Source organism: Physella acuta, unplaced genomic scaffold (assembly GCF_028476545.2).
Source record: "Physella acuta isolate Inbredline_101_S28 unplaced genomic scaffold, ASM2847654v3 ptg000256l, whole genome shotgun sequence".
Lineage (NCBI taxonomy): Eukaryota > Metazoa > Mollusca > Gastropoda > Physidae > Physella > Physella acuta.
The window spans coordinates 74,015-96,233 of NW_026731775.1; the positions used below are offsets into that span (position 1 = coordinate 74,015).

The following is a 22,219-nucleotide window of genomic DNA, read 5'->3' on the forward strand; positions in this document are numbered from 1 at the left end:
AGTTTCGTGTTTTTCGGTGTCTAGGATGATCGGAAATATCCGTGGCAAGGGAGTGAACGCTGGGAGAAAACAGGTTTATTAGCTGAGGAAAGAAACGAAACAATGTATTTGAAATAAGATTTGGTATTTTGACAGGCGTTTGAAAAGAGAAAGTGAATATTTAAATATCGGGTTGTTTGTGTTTGGGATTGGTGGATTGTTGCTGTTTTTTGTTGTGTTGTTTTTTTTTCTAATTTTATTTTGTGGGTTTTGTTTCTGTTGTTTTTAAGTTTCCAGTAGTTTCTTTTAAACCGACTTTTTCTTAATTACAACATAGCCTAAGCATGGTGCTAGACATTCCCTAAGGTTTCAGGGAGCATTAAATTTTCAATATATATATATATATATATATATATATATATATATATATATATATATATATATATATATATATATATATATAAATTTCTTATAATTCTTCTCTCCATATCCCCAACCATCATATACCTACATAGATCGAGATAAATCTCGATCCCCTTCAACACTAATAATTAAGAACGAAGAAGAAGAAAGAAGAAGAAGAAGATATACCTACATAATAATTCTGCAATTCTCTCTAAACATTATTTCATTTTTCTTAACTTAATCCATAATTATAACTTATACCACTTTGAAAGACACAATCCATATAACGCGTTAACTGGGGTACCATTACGTTAGAAAAGAAGATTGATAACCGCTAGTACAGGAAGTTCATATTAAATCCTCCCCATTTTCTCAAGTCCTGCATTGGAAGTGTCGCAATCACCCCACCCATGTCGGTTTTTGCTGAATAAATTAATCTAATGTCAGCTTGACATCAATTTGTCAATGTTCGTTCATTTTTTTCCTAACTTGACTTTGTTTTCATAACTGCCACACCCCCCCCCCCCCCTTCGACACTTTAAAAGATCAATACAGACGATAGAACAGTATTTGTAGCAATGTAAGGAACCGTCATATCTTAGCGGTAAAGAACCCGAAAGTCTCGAGTTCGAATCCAGGATCAAGTCAGTCGAACATCCTTGAGTCAACCCAGCTCAGATGGGTACTTAACTCACGTTAGGGAAAGTAAAGATATCCCTTCATAATTATACTGAAGTCAAGAAACATGAACTCTACTTTATCTGCCCAATGGATCGCTAGGTCCAAAGAGGAATATTTTAAGGAGCCAGATAAATTTTAACTGATTGATGCCTTCTTACTTGTGTGTGCATTAATACTTACCTGCTGAATAATTATTAACCTGATGTCTTTCAATGTGCCATTTTCATTCACCCATTAATACTTACATGCGTGTAGCCTAGATATTATATAGGCTGCAGCCTAAATTATTTAATTTTATGTTTAAATTGTTTTAATGACTCACCCCCCTAAAACTATTGGACAACTGTGCACTTTAACTTGTTTTTCTTAACATATTTTAAGGAGATGTCAATCCTTTTCATTGTTTCATATCACCATTGCTTTGTACTGAAGCCAACAATTTGTTTTATGTACTTGCTGATATCCCCCACCCTCCCTCTACATAATTAAACAAGAAAATCGATACAATGAAAAGTTCTCTCTTTGTTTTATGTGTTGCCTAAATTGTGCTGCTGTTGGGGGGGGGGGAGGAGGGGGATTAGCAGAGCGTCAGCTTTATGAATAGACATCTATTTTTAAGCATGCAGAATTTTGACCGTATGAACTATCAATTTGTTTTATGCAAGTTGTAGAACTTAAATGCGCTGCATAATGTTACACACGTAGTCTCTGGGACGCCTCGATATACGATGTTTCAGGAACAGGCACGCAGACTACACCAAGACTACCTGTTCTGACATATTTATTCAACACATTACTTACAGTGGATAGAGAAAAAAAATACTATGCTCGAGTTCTCGTTATTAACAGGTTAATTGGTAAATTGGACGGTTTTTTTTTTGTTTCATTTACTCGCGATGAACTTTTTTTTATATATAAAGTTGATTAGGTCGCCTGAATATTTGATTCTTGTTTTGTTAAATTAAATATAATAGGAAGAGGATGAAAACAAAATCCACGAAGAACTGACGTCATAATGACGTCATTGTACTTGGCACAGCACTAATGGCTTATCGTGGTTGATGTCTAAACCAGTCCTGTTGTCTGATGTTTGTTGGGGGCGGGTGGGACACTACGGGGTGTGGGGGCTGGGAGGTGTGGGGGTAGTGTTAGGGAGGGAGGTGTGGGGTTAGTGTACGGGAGGGAGGTGTGGGGTTAGTGTCCGGGAGGGAGGTGGCTCTAATTTGGGTAATGGGGAGAGAGTTTGATAGAAATAAAATGACGACAAAAAGGTCTCTGGTTGGTGAGTTGGTGTGTAGAACAAAACCACTGAGCTGAATTGTAAAGAGATTGTTCTAGTCTATCTCTATGATAAAGTACTTCTTCAAAAGGTCGCAGGATTTAAGATTCTTAAAATAAGTTGTATATCAACTTCGTAAGTAAGAAATACAAAACATTTTTACACTTTGAGCACATACAAAACACAACATATTTTATATTTAAAAAAAAACAGCTATCGTCTAGTAAATCACACTGTTCTATCACCTTGATCAATGACACAGAGAAACAGATAAGAGACAGCTGCCTAGGTATACAATTCCCAACCTAGATCTCTTAGCTGATGATCTCGCTTATAACCGTCCCGTACAATATATCTGTTCTTCAGCGTCCTAATGTCCATATTAACAGAGGGTCTTATGTTATGGTACCACACAACTTTACTGGTGCAAAGCGTAAACTAACAAAACTTGTTCAGACCGTTTGAAGAAACTCTCCGTCTCTGCCATAGCAGCATATTACTGGAGGTGTTTAGGGGTTCGTACCGCGCCAATCAAATTGATTTAATTCGAGCCAATCTAACTCGTGACTCCAACCTTATGAAGTAACGACTCAAACTCACCATTCCGTTAACAAACTGACCAACCCATCTTTTCAATATAAAAACAACAAAGTACTTCACATACAAAACATCACATCTCCCATTTTTAAAAAAAATTCCCAATCTAACCTTTATTATTTGTCCCATTTAAAATATTCTATAGGCAACCTTTATTATTTTTCCCACTTAAAATATTATATAGCAAAGCTTTATTATTTTTCTCAGTTAATTAAAATATTCTAAAGGCAACGTTTATTATTATTCTACATCTAACCTTTATTATTTTTCCCAGTTAAAATATTCTATATCCAAACTTTATTATTTTCCCCAGTTACAATAGTTCAAACCTGTATTATTTCTTCCGTTTAAATTTTTTTTTCCAAAAGTTTAAATCTCTTTCACCTTGGGATCGCCTGGCAAATCTCTATTTTCTAAACACAGCCTAAAGCTGTTTACGGCCAGCAGACGACTGTAGCTGCACCTGCTCCCTGTGTTTTTATACAATTTACTTTTGCAGTTTACACAAATTAGCGCAGGGTGCGCATCATTGTGTAGACAAGTGATCTATGTGTGCTTTGTTTTTATACATTCTGGAAACTAATTGGTCCAGTGCCACATTATCTGACACACATTGTATACATTATATATATATATATATATATATATATATATATATATATATATATATATATATATATATATATATATATATATATATATATATAGGCCCTATATATATATATATATATATATATATATATATATATATATAGATATATATATATATATATATATATATATATATGGCCTATATATATATATATATAAGCCAATGTCTTTTTACTTAAAGCCAATTATCAGATTTAAAAGACACTGATTAGATTTAATCAATGGGAGAAAGAAATGTGCATGGAGTACATGGAGTACCGCAGGAAAATAGAAAATTTTCTACACCCTGTATCGCCTTTTACGTAACTGTAGATTCGTTAGTTCAAATTTCTTCACAATAGCATACAGGTGCAGTATTTTTTCCCGTCTATGTGATTATCTAAATCTATCTTAAACATACACAAAAAAGACAGAATCACAAAAGTAAAAAAAAAAATCTTAAGAAAAAAAAATCGTCAGGCATTTATTGATGCCGTCTCCCTTGGTGTGTGTAACGACGCGTGCCTACGATCACGTCATTCCAACCTGTTTTAGTAATAGACAGTGAAGGTGTGTAGTCTACACAGCTTTACAAATCCTGATGATGATTCACTAACTACACACTTTAACAAATCAACCGAGGATTTACTCATTACACACCATCACAAATCCTGCTGATGATTCACTAACTATACACCATCACAAATCTTGATGAATCTACCGAATGTTAGAAAATCATCCATTTGATAAAACAAACCCTCCTAAGCGGGTTCATTTTCATTCACGCCCTTAATACTTATATGCTTGTAGACTAGATATCATATACTGCCTAGATTAATTACTTTTATATTTAAATTAATTTAATGACTCACAGCCCTAAAACTATTAGACAACTGGGCAGTATATAAAATGTATTAAGACAGTCTACTATATATATATATATATATATATATATATATATATATATATATATATATATATATATATATATATATATATATATATATATATATATGTATGTATAATGATGGGAAAACATTTAGCCCCCCCCCAGAGATGATCCTGGCTACGCCACTGACAAGTATATACAACATGTTTTGAAAGGGTGTGTACAAGTAGACATAGCTATAATATGCGAACAAGAATATACACCTTACTCTAAGAAATATGTACGCTGGCAGAATGCAAGATAAGGCTCAGACACAAACAGGTGTAATATCCGACGGCATGGCGTCTGGGAGGGAGGCAGGTGATGGTGATGATAATACCTGTAGGCAGGTGATGGTGATGATAATACCTGTAGGCAGGTGATGGTGATGATAATACCTGTAGGCAGGTGATGGTGATGATAATACCTGTAGGCTGGTGATAGCATGGCGTCTAGGAGGGAGGCAGGTGATGGTGATGATAATACCTGTAGGCAGGTGATGGTGATGATAATACCTGTAGGCTGGTGATAGCATGGCGTCTAGGAGGGAGGCAGGTGATGGTGATGATAATACCTGTAGGCAGGTGATGGTGATGATAATACCTGTAGGCAGGTGATGGTGATGATAATACCTGTAGGCAGGTGATGGTGATGATAATACATGTAGGCAGGTGATGGTGATGATAATACCTGTAGGCAGGTGATGGTGATGATAATACCTGTAGGCTGGTGATAGCATGGCGTCTAGGAGGGAGGCAGGTGATGGTGATGATAATACCTGTAGGCAGGTGATGGTGATGATAATACCTGTAGGCTGGTGATAGCATGGCGTCTAGGAGGGAGGCAGGTGATTGTGATGATAATACCTGTAGGCTGGTGATGGTGATGATAATACCTGTAGGCTGGTGATGGTGATGATAATACCTGTAGGCAGGTGATGGTGATGATAATACCTGTAGGCTGGTGATAGCATGGCGTCTAGGAGGGAGGCAGGTGATGGTGATGATAATACCTGTAGGCTGGTGATGGTGATGATAATACCTGTAGGCAGGTGATGGTGATGATAATACCTGTAGGCAGGTGATGGTGATGATAATACCTGTAGGCTGGTGATAGCATGGCGTCTAGGAGGGAGGCAGGTGATGGTGATGATAATACCTGTAGGCAGGTGATGGTGATGATAATACCTGTAGGCAGGTGATGGTGATGATAATACCTGTAGGCAGGTGATGGTGATGATAATACCTGTAGGCTGGTGATAGCATGGCGTCTAGGAGGGAGGCAGGTGATGGTGATGATAATACCTGTAGGCAGGTGATGGTGATGATAATACCTGTAGGCAGGTGATGGTGATGATAATACCTGTAGGCTGGTGATAGCATGGCGTCTAGGAGGGAGGCAGGTGATGGTGATGATAATACCTGTAGGCAGGTGATGGTGATGATAATACCTGTAGGCAGGTGATGGTGATGATAATAGCTGTAGGCAGGTGATGGTGATGATAATACCTGTAGGCTGGTGATAGCATGGCGTCTAGGAGGGAGGCAGGTGATGGTGATGATAATACCTGTAGGCAGGTGATGGTGATGATAATACCTGTAGGCAGGTGATGGTGATGATAATACCTGTAGGCAGGTGATGGTGATGATAATACCTGTAGGCAGGTGATGGTGATGATAATACCTGTAGGCAGGTGATGGTGATGATAATAGCTGTAGGCAGGTGATGGTGATGATAATACCTGTAGGCTGGTGATACCGTTCGGCATTGACCCACAACAACCTTCTCGGCTCGTGTTGATGGCAGTTGTTATATATAACTTGCAACATGCTACAACACCAACACGCACACACACACATAGTGTTTATGGAAGTTGTTATATAGGCCTTACCACATGCTACCACACACCCACATACACACTTCCACACACATTGTGTTGATGAAAGTCATTATATAGGCCTTACCACATGCTACCACACACCCACACACATTGTGTTGATGGAAGTTGTTATATAGGCCTTACTACATGCTACCACACACCCACATTGTGTTGATTGAAGTTGTTATATAGCCCTTACCCCATGCTACCACACACCCACACATACACACACATTGTGTTGATGTGTGTTCTGTCGGTTTTACCCCAAGCAACCCCTCACACCACGTCACCTCCCACACAGAGACGCACATTCACACATACCATGTTGACATGTGATATATAGGATTTTACCTTGATATTTCCCCAACCCGACTCCAACCTAACGCACACGTACATAAATCGTAAGTGTATATATAAGCATATGTATATATATATATATATATATATATATATATATATATATATATATATATATACTTAAATAGTAAACACGAGGAAGAATTAATATGTGCAAATGAGTATCATTTGTTTTTAAACTTATAAGATATCTTTTATTAAAAATATAACTATTTTACAATTTTTTAAAGATTTTTTTGTGTTAAATTCTCATAGAATTTAATGTTTGCTACATTCCTATTTTTCCAAAACAAGGGGAAAACTTATTTGAATTTTAGTTGAACAATAGTGATGGAAGCTAACCGACCATCTAATTTTTTTTTTTTGACTCATCGCAAAAATCCGTATACTAAAAAACTAAACGCGTCTCTACCACAGGCAGGTAAACTTCACAAAATAAAAAAAACAACAAAAAATACAGTTTATGTTTCATTTATCTTTTCTTGATTTTTTTTTTACTTCTCCCTCTTTTTATATGGGATGGGGGTGGGGGATGGATGCAACAAGCGTGTCAGACTTAAGTGCCTTGAGCTAATGGCCTGAGGATCAAGAAAAAATGTACATGAGCTGATCTGATAAACAGATCCCGTGGACAAAGATTATGTGTGATAATCTGATAATCTGTTAATCTCGACACGACTTTAACTACACAATAATTAATGTCTGCTTTTGGAGAATTATGTACAGTTCACGATAAAGATATCTACTCCTCTCCCACCTGCATGTAAATATATATGCATATATATATATATATATATATATATATATATATATATATATATATATATATATATATATATATATATATATATATATATTATATATATATAGATTATATATATATATATATATATATATATATATATATATATATATATATATATATATATATATATATATATATATATATATATATATATATATATCCACTTCGTTTGTGAAAGATAAACTAGACATATAATTTTATATTCCTACTGTATAACACTTATGACATTCTATCCATTTCGTGGATTACTTTAAATATATATTTTTCTAAGAAGATTTCTCTTCCCTTGAAAAAGAATTCCATCTTTTGAAGCCACCGATACGCCTCTTGTTCTCAGCCAAAGGACCTTCTACGCGCCGAGATCCGGAAATACTTGAGCTAAATTCCTTGACAAAACCATCTCCCGCTAATCTCATTCTAAACAGTCAACCCTTTTTTTTAAAGTAAACCTTCTGCTCCCTCTTTCTACTCTACCCATCTCCTCTTTCTAAAAGCTCTCTAAATCCCCGTCCCAAAGGAGCTCTTAACTCCCCCCCTCCCCCAGCTCTTCGCCGGCCAGCTTAATCGTATACTCGAACCTAATTACTTGTATTGCTTCCTATGTGTTCATGGATAAGGGGTCTGTAACTGATGTGGCCCCTCCACCCCCTTCCATTTTTTCCCCCGTACTCTTATATGCCATTCACACTCAGCCACTTTAGCCCCCCCCCCTTTCCCCCCCCCCCCCACCCCATTCTTGCCATTCCCTCCCCGGGACGACACAAGTGTATTAAATTTATTATATGTCCGGACTGTAGTGGCAGATAAATTTTCTTAAACAAAATTGAATTGGAGATTTTAGAGAGCAGAGTTCTCGGTCGTGGAATAAAAATAGTACAGTGGATTTTCTTTAAATCGTCCAGCCAGCTTGAAAGAATGGGCTGGTGGCGGGTGGAGAGGGGGGGGGGGGGGCAATAGTTATGTTTATAAAAAAAATATGTTAAAAATGTCGTTTTTATAGTAGTATAATGTCGAGGGGGTCGAGAGATAGGGCGGATGGCTACCACGTCAAAGGTCGTGAGATCAAGTCTTGAGTTGAATTCGTGGTCAAGATAAGGTCTTAGGTTAAAGTGTTCAGCAATACATCTTTGGTTAAAGTCATGGTCAAGAAAAGGTCTTAGGTTAAATTCTTGGATTTAAAGTCGGGACTTAGAGGAGGTTTGAGTTCAAATTAAGTTTTCGAAAAGGTCATCAGTCGTAAATTAAAGACATTCTATAACTTCCTGGAAATCTTTAAATGGTCACATGTTTGACTCGACGTCTGAAGTTTTACAAATACCTTTCCCATCTATATCAATAAAACCAACCTAGTGGTATAGATTTTCAACATACATTAAATTTATTGTTGATTTTTGTAGATTTATATTACAAATTTCAAAGTACTCTTTTTGAACCTGACGGTTCATAGGAGTTCAGTGACCTCGGCATACAAAGGAATAGTGTGGTCAGTAACATCTCTTGACCCTCAGAACAAGTGTTCATGGAAGCAATAAATTAGGAATACGTCACATGCAACATATTCGTATAATAATGCAACCATTTCTAAGGAAACTAAGTTAAGCGTTCCTTTTGAAATCAAAAAATTGCAAAATGTAATCGCCATTACAGTGTGGAATCAATTACAATTGTTATCTCTTTTTGCTTTAAATTTCAACATGAACGCATAAACATAGACAAACATTAATACCCTTTAATCTGAATCATTTGTTCGGCACATCAGTCGCCACAACATCAGCATCTACACATAGACGCCAACATCACAAACCACACCATATTCCAATAACGATGACCGCCTGCATTTGTTATCTCCCTTTAAAAAAAAATTCGACATGAACACATGCATATAGACAAACACAGACACCTTTATTTCTGAACCATTTGGTCGCCACCACATCAGTCACAGCCACATCAGCCTCTACACATAGAGACACCAACATCACAAATCACACCACATAGAGACGCCAACATCACAAACCACACCACATAGAGACACCAACATCACAAACCACACCACAAAGAGACGTCAACATCACAAACCACACCACATAGAGACACCAACATCATAAACCACACCACAAAGAGACGCCAACATCACAAACCACACCAGATAGAGACACCAACATCACAAACCGCACCACATAGAGACACCAACATCACAAACCATACCACATAAAAACGCCAACATCACAAACCACACCACATAAAAACGCCAACATGACAAACCACACCACATAAAAACGCCAACATCACAAACCACACCACATAGAGACACCAACATCACAAACCACACCACATAGAGACGCCAACATCACAAACCACACCAGATAGAGACACCAACATCACAAACCACACCACATTGAGACGCCAACATCACATACCACACCACATAGAGACGCCAACATCACAAACCACACCACGTAGAGACACCAACATCAAAAACCACACCACATAGAGACGCCAACATAAAAAACCACACCACATAGAGACGCCAACATAACAAACCACACCACATAGAAACGCCAACATCACAAACCACACCACATAGAAACACCAACATCACAAACCACACCACATAGAAACACCAACATCACAAACCACACCACATAGAAACACCAACATCACATACCACTCCACATAAAGACACCAACATCACATACCACACCACATTGCAATAACGATGACAGCCTGCATTTGTTATCTCACCTTCAGGGCTATACGAACACAAGGGAGACAACCTAAAGACGCTGCCATGAGGTTATCGGTGTTAACTTCCCTTTTAATGCTGCTCAAGGTCACGGAGGGCGGGAAAAAAAGTAAGTACAGCATCAATTATATATATATATATATATATATATATATATATATATATATATATATATATATATATATATATATATATATATATATAATGTATATATATATATATATAATGTATATATATATATATATTTATATATATAATGTATATATATATATATTTATATATGTATATATATATATGTATATATGTATATATATATGTATATATATATATATATATATATATATATATATATATATATATATATATATATATATATATATATATATATATATGTATATATATACATATATATATATATATATATATATATATATATATATATATATATATATATATATATATATATATGTATATATTTATTTATTTATTTATTTATATATAGTGTGTGTGTGTGCGTGCGTGCATGAGCGCGCACTTATATATAAGAATGTATACAAGCAGGCTTATCAATTTCTACCTAAATCCATTAAATAAAACACAACATTAGTTGAGCATTTGTTGTTAAATTAGCCCTTACTAGTGAGTAGAACTGGATCACTTGAAAAGTATTGTGCCTCAGTGTAGGAATCTTGGTACAGATATGCATACACACACACACGCGCTCGCTCACATCTAAACACACGTACAAACAGATACACACACTTAATCCATAAAATCCACACACGTACATACACACAGAAATACACTCGTGTAAAGATACACGCTCATATACATACGTACATTCACCGTCACACATATTGAAACATTATATTTACAAGCATAGACACACTCACGCATACAAACACAATACACAGATGCCGAGAGTTTGTGTTTCTAAATTTATCTTGGCTATCACGTGATGCGTGCCGACTTCAGGACCAAATTTTTGGACGTCTACACGTATCAATAGCAGCAGACACCCAGGGATCTCCATGGAGAGGCTTGTGTGTTGTTTAAGTCGTAGACTGACATGAACTCATGCGGACGTGAGTAGACAGACATGAATTTATGCACATGATAGTAGACAGACATGAATTCATGTACACGATAGTAGACTGACATGAATTCATGCACACGATAGTAGACTGACATGAATTCATGTACACGATAGTAGACTGACATGAATTCATGCACATGATAGTAGACAGACATGAATTCATGCACACGATAGTAGACAGACATGAATTCATGTACACGATAGTAGACAGACATGAATTCATGCACACGATAGTAGACAGACATGAATTCATGCACACGATAGTAGACTGACATGAATTCATGCAGACGATAGTAGAAAGATATGAATACATGCACACGATAGTAGACTGACATGAATTCATGTACACGATAGTAGACTGACATGAATTCATGTACACGATAGTAGACAGACATGAATTCATGCAGACGCTAATAGAAAGACATGAATTCATGAAAATCGTAGACTGACATTAGCTGATGTAGAGGATTGTAGACAGATTATGGTAAAACTAAATGAGACTGCATATCCAGGTTTATTACAAATCTGAAATGGATTTTTTTCCAAAACTATTTGATGATAACTGTTTGTATGATAACCTGTTTGAATGATAACTCATTATATTATAATTATAAACTTTGTATGATAAACTTTTTTAAATATAAAATGTTTGTATAATAAGTTGTTTTATAATAAAATGCTTTGATTCAAAGCCTGTTTGCAAAACTTGGTTGGTAACGAAAATCGCGAACCTATGGTAAACAAACACATGATGATGACCAACTCGCTCTAATTAACACCTGGATTAGGCTGGATTAACCTTAAGCCACATAATTAGTAATGATATACGGCGCAAGTGTTGCTGGTCAGGAAAGGATACTTGGAGTGTGGGAGGGGGGGGGATGTGACCAATTAAAAAAACAACCAAATACTAACAAAGTAATAAAGATTTCACAATTTTTATTTCTTACACATTTTGGTCACAAATTCTACAAAAAAAATGCATTAAAAACGTTTTAATAACAAGCGTTTATGCAATGATTCACTAAAAAGAAAATAAATGATTGTCTGTAAATATATAATAATGAACTACTATTCAAATAACTGTTTCTTCAGCAATTTATGGCGAATTTAAAGATATGGAATTATGTTGAAAATAATATGTTAGAGCTATTAAATATATCAACTAATTTTTATTTCAAGAAGGGAAAAAAATTAAAGCATATTCAAATTTAGAAACACACCTTTAATTATGCAACTGAAGAAATGTTTATGGTTACGTCTGTATTTGTGTATGTTTGTGATCACAGTGCACTAGAGAACATAATTATTATTTTTTTACTCTACAATCGTTGATGTTATTATTTTGTGTACATTTCATCGTTTACACTTTTTATTAACATTGTTTTATCTATCTATCTATATACTACTAAAAGTCAAGTTTGTTTACATGTTTGAATATTTATTTGTTTTTTTGTTTGTTTTTTTGTTTGTCCGATCGAGTATTGTGATATGTTCTACTCTATCTGGAGAGCTGTAAAATAGAATGTAGGTAGAGAATAATTTTTTAATGCAGACAGACTGTTAATCACAAATTTATTTAAAGACGTTAATTAATTTATTGATTTATTCATAGGTAGAGTAACCCTATTTTTTTAAAAAGATTAAAACGACCACTACACTCGGCGGGACCGTGACGTCACAGGTTTTTGTTTACTCTTTAGTACAATAAAATGGCGGCGTCTATCGAAGAAAATTGTGTTCCCATTCAAAAGTTTAACGTGTTCTAAATCTAATTTTCTGTCGGTCATAACTTTAACAATACGTCCGTTTGCTGTATTTATTACGTTCCAACACTTATATCAATTTTCAACTGTCTTTTTCATTTAGTTTTACGATAAATTTCTCTAGATCTAAAATCTGTCCAAGAAAGTTATTTATAGATCTAGATCTAGAATCTAGGACAATCTAGGTCAAATCAAAGATTTATTAGTTATAAATACAATCAAAAAAAAAACGAGACTTAAGCAAACCAGTCGTAGATCTAGAATATAGATAATTCTATCTAGATTTAGATAATAATGAGTTTCTATATACTAAACTATTTTAGACCTATATTATTTTGTATAAATCTTTGTTTGGAATATGGTAATTTTGAAATGCTCGCTCCCGGGCCTATTGGTGTAGCTTAAGATTCATACGCGGCTTAGATGCCGGTAATTTTGCTAAATTATAAACGTAAATTCTAAATATAGCTCAGTCGTAGATCTAAAATATAGATAATTTTCTATCTAGATTTAGATAATAACTAGACTACCCGTCATCCGTTGGATAACTGTGGGTTTCGGGGGTCATCCATCAAAAAACATCACGTCTGTCACTCAGAGGCATAGCAACCCTTCCCGGCGCCCGAGGACAAACTTTTCGATTTGAACCCCCCCCCCCCCGCAGGATTTCGATTTGCACCCACCCCCCCCAAACTTTTGATGTGCACCCCCCCTCAAGATTTCGATTTGAACCCCCCCTCTCCCCACTCAAACTTTGCACCCCCCTCAACCTTTCAATTTATTTTTCCAACCCATTTTGGCGCCCCCTAAGGTCGGCGCCCGGGGACATATGTCCCCCCCCCCCCCCCTCCTCGCTACGCTACTGCAGTGTCACTTATCGTCACAAAAAACAGACCCCACATTCAAAAATATGATTTTATCTTTTAAAAACACCGAAAACACCGATTTCGGACTATCCCTTCCTATACTGACGTCACAGGTGACCTACTCAACTCTACTTCACCTGCCCAGTGTCCCGCCAAGTCTCAGACAACATGTTTTTATCGTTTAAAAAACGATTCCAGCCGAGCATGTCTCTGACCACACTATCCTTTCATATGCTTAGGACAAAGAAACAGATGAGCTCTACTTCACCTGCCCTGTATCCCGCCAAGTTCAAATAGGCAACTTTATCATTCACATCTAAAAAAAAAAATTGAAAAAATTTTTTATTGACGTATTGGTCTAGAACCTGTGCCACCCGCATGAGAGCCGGCTACACTACCAACTTAGCTATTTACTCGTGACGTCACAAGTGAATTTTTATACTTTATTTTAAGTCTCCTTTTGCAACTTGATTTACGCGCATAGATCTAGATCTAAGTCTAGTAGTAGTAACTTTCAAATTAAATTTTATCTTAAATTAGCCAAAGATTTATTTAAAATAAAGAAGGTCTGAAATTATCTAGATCTAGATAGAATTATCTAGATCTAGATTAGATTCTACGACTCGTTTGCTTAAGTCTTAAGTTTAGTTTTTCTTGCTAGATCTAGAATCTAGATCTAGAATCTAGATCTAATCATTAGGCCCGGAGCGAGCATTTCAAAATTACCATATTCCAAACAAAGATTTATATAAAATAATAAAGGTCTAAAATAGTTTAGTATATAGAAAATCATTATTATCTAAATCTAGATAGAAAATTATCTATATTTTAGATCTACGACTGAGCTATATTTAGAATTTACGTTTATAATTTAGCAAAATTACCGGCATCTAAGCCGCGTATGAATCTTAAGCTACACCAATAGGCCCGGGAGCGAGCATTTCAAAATTACCATATTCCAAACAAAGATTTATACAAAATAATATAGGTCTAAAATAGTTTAGTATATAGAAACTCATTATTATCTAAATCTAGATAGAATTATCTATATTCTAGATCTACGACTGGTTTGCTTAAGTCTCGTTTTTTTTTTTGATTGTATTTATAACTAATAAATCTTTGATTTGACCTAGATTGTCCTAGATTCTAGATCTAGATCTATAAATAACTTTCTTGGACAGATTTTAGATCTAGAGAAATTTATCGTAAAACTAAATGAAAAAGACAGTTGAAAATTGATATAAGTGTTGGAACGTAATAAATACAGCAAACGGACGTATTGTTAAAGTTATGACCGACAGAAAATTAGATTTAGAACACGTTAAACTTTTGAATGGGAACACAATTTTCTTCGATAGACGCCGCCATTTTATTGTACTAAAGAGTAAACAAAAACCTGTGACGTCACGGTCCCGCCGAGTGTAGTGGTCGTTTTAATCTTTTTAAAAAAATAGGGTTACTCTACCTATGAATAAATCAATAAATTAATTAACGTCTTTAAATAAATTTGTGATTAACAGTCTGTCTGCATTAAAAAATTATTCTCTACCTACATTCTATTTTACAGCTCTCCAGATAGAGTAGAACATATCACAATACTCGATCGGACAAACAAAAAAACAAACAAAAAAACAAATAAATATTCAAACATGTAAACAAACTTGACTTTTAGTAGTATATAGATGATTTTCTATATACTAAACTATTTTAGACCTTTATTATTTTATATAAATCTTTGTTTGGAATATGGTAATTTTGAAATGCTCGCTCCGGGCCTAATGATTAGATCTAGATTCTAGATCTAGATTCTAGATCTAGCAAGAAAAACTAAACTTAAGACTTAAGCAAACGAGTCGTAGAATCTAATCTAGATCTAGATAATTCTATCTAGATCTAGATAATTTCAGACCTTCTTTATTTTAAATAAATCTTTGGCTAATTTAAGATAAAATTTAATTTGAAAGTTACTACTACTAGACTTAGATCTAGATCTATGCGCGTAAATCAAGTTGCAAAAGGAGACTTAAAATAAAGTATAAAAATTCACTTGTGACGTCACGAGTAAATAGCTAAGTTGGTAGTGTAGCCGGCTCTCATGCGGGTGGCACAGGTTCTAGACCAATACGTCAATAAAAAATTTTTTCAATTTTTTTTTTTAGATGTGAATGATAAAGTTGCCTATTTGAACTTGGCGGGATACAGGGCAGGTGAAGTAGAGCTCATCTGTTTCTTTGTCCTAAGCATATGAAAGGATAGTGTGGTCAGAGACATGCTCGGCTGGAATCGTTTTTTAAACGATAAAAACATGTTGTCTGAGACTTGGCGGGACACTGGGCAGGTGAAGTAGAGTTGAGTAGGTCACCTGTGACGTCAGTATAGGAAGGGATAGTCCGAAATCGGTGTTTTCGGTGTTTTTAAAAGATAAAATCATATTTTTGAATGTGGGGTCTGTTTTTTGTGACGATAAGTGACACTGCAGTAGCGTAGCGAGGAGGGGGGGGGGGGGACATATGTCCCCGGGCGCCGACCTTAGGGGGCGCCAAAATGGGTTGGAAAAATAAATTGAAAGGTTGAGGGGGGTGCAAAGTTTGAGTGGGGAGAGGGGGGGTTCAAATCGAAATCTTGAGGGGGGGTGCACATCAAAAGTTTGGGGGGGTGGGTGCAAATCGAAATCCTGCGGGGGGGGGGGGGTTCAAATCGAAAAGTTTGTCCTCGGGCGCCGGGAAGGGTTGCTATGCCTCTGAGTGACAGACGTGATGTTTTTTGATGGATGACCCCCGAAACCCACAGTTATCCAACGGATGACGGGTAGTCTAGTTATATTTAACTATAGTATCATGTGACGTCATTCTCTTTGCCGGTGATTGTTTTTGTGTTACTTATATTATAAGTAACACAAAAACAATCACCGGCAAAGAGAATGACGTCACATGATACTAAAGTTAAATATAATGAAACAATGTTAATAAAAAGTGTAAACGATGAAAAGTACACAAAAATAATAACATCAATGATTGTAGAGTAAAAAAAAAATAATTAAAAATCGAATATCGAAAAGTATTCACAATATTCATGAATGACGTTATTGACAACAGAGACTAAAAAATAAAACGCCTAAATTCTTTGTCTAATATTAGAAGTGTATATAGATATGCAAATAAAATAGTTACGGTTAGCTTTAAGGTTATGGTTGTTATTATTAGGGCTTTATTTTAGGTTGAATTCTAGATCAGGTAAAAAAAATTTCATGATAAGTTTTCGATTTCGTTTAGTTTCGTATCCGTAAAAATTTCCCCGGGGACATGAGAAAGATTTCGCTTGGTTTGTATATTTTCACATTGTTCATAATGTTTGCAGTCGAAAAAATGAATTAGTTACTGCTTTTTTAAACTAAATTATTTCAGACCATTAAAATCGGTTTAGGCTTTTACATTTATTTTTTTACAAGCTTTTATTTAACTTCCTTTCTCTGTCGTCATAGATCAAAACTGCCGAGCGAAATTTCGAGCACTTCTATTATTTCTAACCAAGCGTTTCAAACTTGCTCCGAGGGGGGGGGAGGGGATACAGGGGGTAATTGACGAGGTGGGTACGTAATGCACTAGACTTTGTCATAACACCCCCCTACCCCCCCCCCTCATCGGACATCATCCACATCATAACCTCCTTCCCCCCCCCCCCCTTTTTCCATTTATAATTGGTAACAATCACGACGGTACACATTCAAATGAATACATTTCTGCTGTCAGGCCTGATACCCCATGAGCACCCCCTGTCCAAGGAGGACAAGCTGATCAAAACACTGATGCAGAGGTACAGGAGGAGGGGCACCTACGCCCGCCCCGTCAAAAACTACAACGACAGCATCCTCGTCTCTTACAACATGCAGCTCATACAGATCATGGACCTGGAGGAGAAGAATCAAGTGCTCACCCTCAACGTCTGGGACCGATACGTGAGTCACGTGTCTCCTGTCAGTTGGTTTAGTCCAGTCTTTTTGTGGCTCGTTGGTTGATTTGGACAAGGCTTTGAGTAGTTGGTCCAACTTCACTAGTTGACTTAGACAAGTCTTTGAGACTCGTACTTCTTTTTATATACTTTGTGTCTATGAAATTGTACCTTTGTGTCTATGAAACTGTACCTTTGTGTCTATGAAACTGTACCTTTGTGTCTATGAAACTGTACCTGTGTGTCTACGAAACTATACCTTTATGTCTACGAAACTATACCTTTGTGTCTACGAAACTATACCTTTGTGTCTACGAAACTATACCTTTGTGTCTACGAAACTATACCTTTGTGTCTACGAAACTATACCTTTGTGTCTACGAAACTGTACCTTTGTGTCTATCAAACTATACCTTTGTGTCTATGAAACTGTACCTTTGTGTCTATGAAACTATACCTTTGTGTCTACGAAACTATACCTTTGTGTCTACGAAACTATACCTTTGTGTCTTCGAAACTATACCTTTGTGTCTACGAAACTATACCTTTATGTCTACGAAACTATACCTTTGTGTCTACGAAACTATACCTTTGTGTCTACGAAACTATACCTTTGTGTCTACGAAACTATACCTTTGTGTCTACGAAACTATACCTTTGTGTCTACGAAACTGTACCTTTGTGTCTATCAAACTATACCTTTGTGTCTATGAAACTGTACCTTTGTGTCTATGAAACTATACCTTTGTGTCTACGAAACTATACCTTTGTGTCTACGAAACTATACCTTTGTGTCTTCGAAACTATACCTTTGTGTCTACGAAACTATACCTTTGTGTCTACGAAACTATACCTTTATGTCTACGAAACTATACCTTTGTGTCTACGAAACTATACCTTTGTGTCTACGAAACTATACCTTTGTGTCTACGAAACTATACCTTTGTGTCTACGAAACTTTACCTTTGTGTCTACGAAACTATACCTTTGTGTCTACGAAACTATACCTTTGTGTCTACGAAACTATACCTTTGTGTCTACGAAACTATACCTTTGTGTCTACGAAACTATACCTTTGTGTCTACGAAACTATACCTTTGTGTCTACGAAACTATACTTTTGTGTCTACGAAACTATACCTTTGTGTCTACGAAACTGTACCTTTGTGTCTATGAAACTATACCTTTGTGTCTATGAAACTGTACCTTTGTGTCTATGAAACTATACCTTTGTGTCTACGAAACTATACCTTTGTGTCTACGAAACTATACGTTTGTGTCTTCGAAACTTTACCTTTGTGTCTACGAAACTATACCTTTGTGTCTACGAAACTATACCTTTGTGTCTACGAAACTATACCTTTGTGTCTACGAAACTATACCTTTGTGTCTACGAAACTATACCTTTGTGTCTACGAAACTATACCTTTGTGTCTACGAAACTGTACCTTTGTGTCTATGAAACCGTACATTTGTGTCTACGAAACCGTATCTTTGTGTCTATGAAACTGTACCTTTGTGTCTACGAAACTCTACCTTTGTGTCTATGAAACTATACCTTTGTGTCTACGAAACTGTACCTTTGTGTCTATGAAACTATACCTTTGTGTCAATGAAACTGTACCTTTGTGTCTATGAAACCGTACATTTGTGTCTACGAAACCGTACCTTTGTGTCTATGAAACTGTACCTTTGTGTCTACGAAACTGTACCTTTGTGTCTATGAAACTATACCTTTATGTCTATGAAACTGTACCTTTGTGTCTACGAAACTATACCTTTTTACACCCAGGTTTGGACTGACTTCCATCTGACATGGGACCCAGAGGAGGAAGGAGGCGTAGAAAAAATTAGAATTCCTTCCGAAAACATCTGGTTACCGGATATAAAACTTTACAATTAGTAAGTTAAAAAACACACTGACACACACTATTCGCAGCTATGTAACCCAAACACGCGCTAACACAAATCCATACCCCATACACACACTAAAATTAACAAAACTGTAGCCCCCATTGACAGTGGTGTCACCCCCCCCCCCCGCAAGAAACTATATATATACATATATATATATATATATATATATATATATATATATATATATATATAATATAGCTAACTATAGTTAGCACGTTTACGCCATGGTGTCATCCCCACCCTCTTGTAATAATTTGCGATTTTTAAGTGAAACACTGTTTAACTTACACAACCAAACTAAACCCTGATTGGAAATGGCTTCAATTCGACTTGATAAAGGGCGGCCACTCTCAGATTTTTATTCTTTTTTTTTAAAGAGAAATAACTGGCTTGAATGGATAGATAGCCGCCTCTATTTTTTGATATCCATGTCACGTGGTATTTTCTGGATAATCCAGACGATCCGTGGGGTTTTCCATTGATTGCAAGATAGTGATTGCGTCCCTTTGGCTCATTGTCGTAAATCACGTTGTAGATGGGTGAGGCCAAATTAGTCGGCAATATTTTTTTTCTTCCTTATTTGTTTTGTTCCTTTACGGAATGGATCCCCGGAAGGGTGCCAAAATAAAAAAAAAACGGAAGAAAATTTGTCTCAATTAATTGTCATTCAAAGAAATATAGTCGTTTATAATTAGACTTTTTTTTCAGGAGTCTTTGCTCCGCTATAGTGTGTAGCCTATATTAGATAAGACGCCAACTGTTTAAGTAAAGAAACGGGCATTACTACAATCAAGCGCCGCATTATTTTTTACCATACACTCCTGCATCTCTTTATACATCGCGGTGTTGCTTACAACATAACTAATGGAGTTAGCAACCGAAAACTGTTGGTTTAGAGAAGAAGATGGACTTTATATATATTATTTATTTTTGAATTAGCTGGAGAAAATAAATGCAATAGACCTTAACCCATGCGCCGAGTTTGAAAGAAATTTGTCCTTTTGAAGTAGTCGAAATTTCGCTCGTCCGTTTCGACTCATAACGAAGCACTAAGCATGACGATTGACAAAAACACGAGGATAAATTTTTAAAAAAAGCTGATAAAATGAAATAGTTGGTATCAGTCTATGTGTTATAGTATTGTTTTGTAAGTCTAAAAATAATTTCAGCGCTGACGAGCGGTTGGCAGAAAGAAGAGAAGCCAGGTGTATAGTAGATTACAATGGGACCGTTCTATGGATGCCTCAAGCAATCTACAAGTATGTCACTTCCTCTTAACATGTAGGCCTAATATGTAAATCATTTTGGACTAATCCATTCACTGTCTACATAAGTTTACACTGTCTGCAAAAGTTTAAGGATACCTAAAATAACAGAACATATTTTCTTTTCAAATATTTTTTTTTAAATTGAATATGGAAGAAATAATATAACAGCCAACTTTACTCAAATAAGTCAAGTAGAAAGTTTTAGTTTTAGAGTTTTAGTAGTGGAGAAAATAAATAAATTGATCTAGTTCTATTTTATTCTATTCTTGCTGCCTATGTTTCGAAAAAATCAAATTAGATCTATATTCTCCTGATTAATTTGTATTCAATATAAAGATCATTTAATCTCCCAAGAGGCATTCATCAAATTTACTCATTAGTTACTAAATAGTCTGTACTGTAGGTTACTAAATTAAAATATTGTTTACAACTTTTGTCTGAGAACAGGAGTTCGTGTGAAATTGACGTTGAGACTTTCCCTTTCGATCAACAAATATGCAACCTGAAGTTCGGCTCCTGGACTTACAATGGTAACCTGATCAATCTCATGCTTTTGTCAGTAAACGGAACACCTGTAGAATTTGGCAAGATCGATATGACCGAATTTGTGGAAAGCAATTCCTGGAAGATCCTTAACGTGAGTAGGTCTATGAGAGGCATACTATTGTAAGACGAGGGAAATAAGTTTGTAAACGGGGAAGAGCTGTTTTATGAGGAAATGATATCGTTAAGCAGGCCTATCAAAGACTAAGGAAGTAAGTTTGAAGGAATGAGGCTGTAAGAATGAGGGAATGAAGCTGTGAGAGGGAATGAAGCGTAAAATATAAAGGAATGAGGCTGTGAGTATGAGGGAATGGGGCTGTGTAAGTGAATGAGGCTTATAGTGTGTAGCAATGAGGCTGAAAGTACGAAGGAATGAGACTGAAAGTGAGAAGGAATAAAGCTGTAAGTATGAGGGATTGAGATTGTAAGTATGAGGGAGGTAATAATGCTACCTGAGGGGAATGAGGCTGTGAGAAAAAGTAAGACATTTAGTTTATAGGGAATAATACCAAGTATAAGGAGACTGGTGCTAC

At 35.9% G+C, this 22,219-nt stretch overlaps 1 protein-coding gene across 1 annotated transcript in view; it reads left to right on the forward strand.

The window, feature by feature from the left end:
* LOC131938712 (neuronal acetylcholine receptor subunit beta-3) overlaps positions 1–22,219 on the forward strand; it is a 60,622-nt gene that overhangs the window by 27,941 nt on the left and 10,462 nt on the right. The window contains exons 2-6 of the mRNA XM_059296843.1: positions 10,289–10,392; positions 17,761–17,966; positions 19,751–19,860; positions 21,045–21,134; positions 21,591–21,780. Coding sequence (XP_059152826.1) covers positions 10,329–10,392; positions 17,761–17,966; positions 19,751–19,860; positions 21,045–21,134; positions 21,591–21,780 — 660 coding nt within the window. The 5' untranslated portion in view covers positions 10,289–10,328. The remainder of the gene's footprint in view (positions 1–10,288; positions 10,393–17,760; positions 17,967–19,750; positions 19,861–21,044; positions 21,135–21,590; positions 21,781–22,219) is intronic.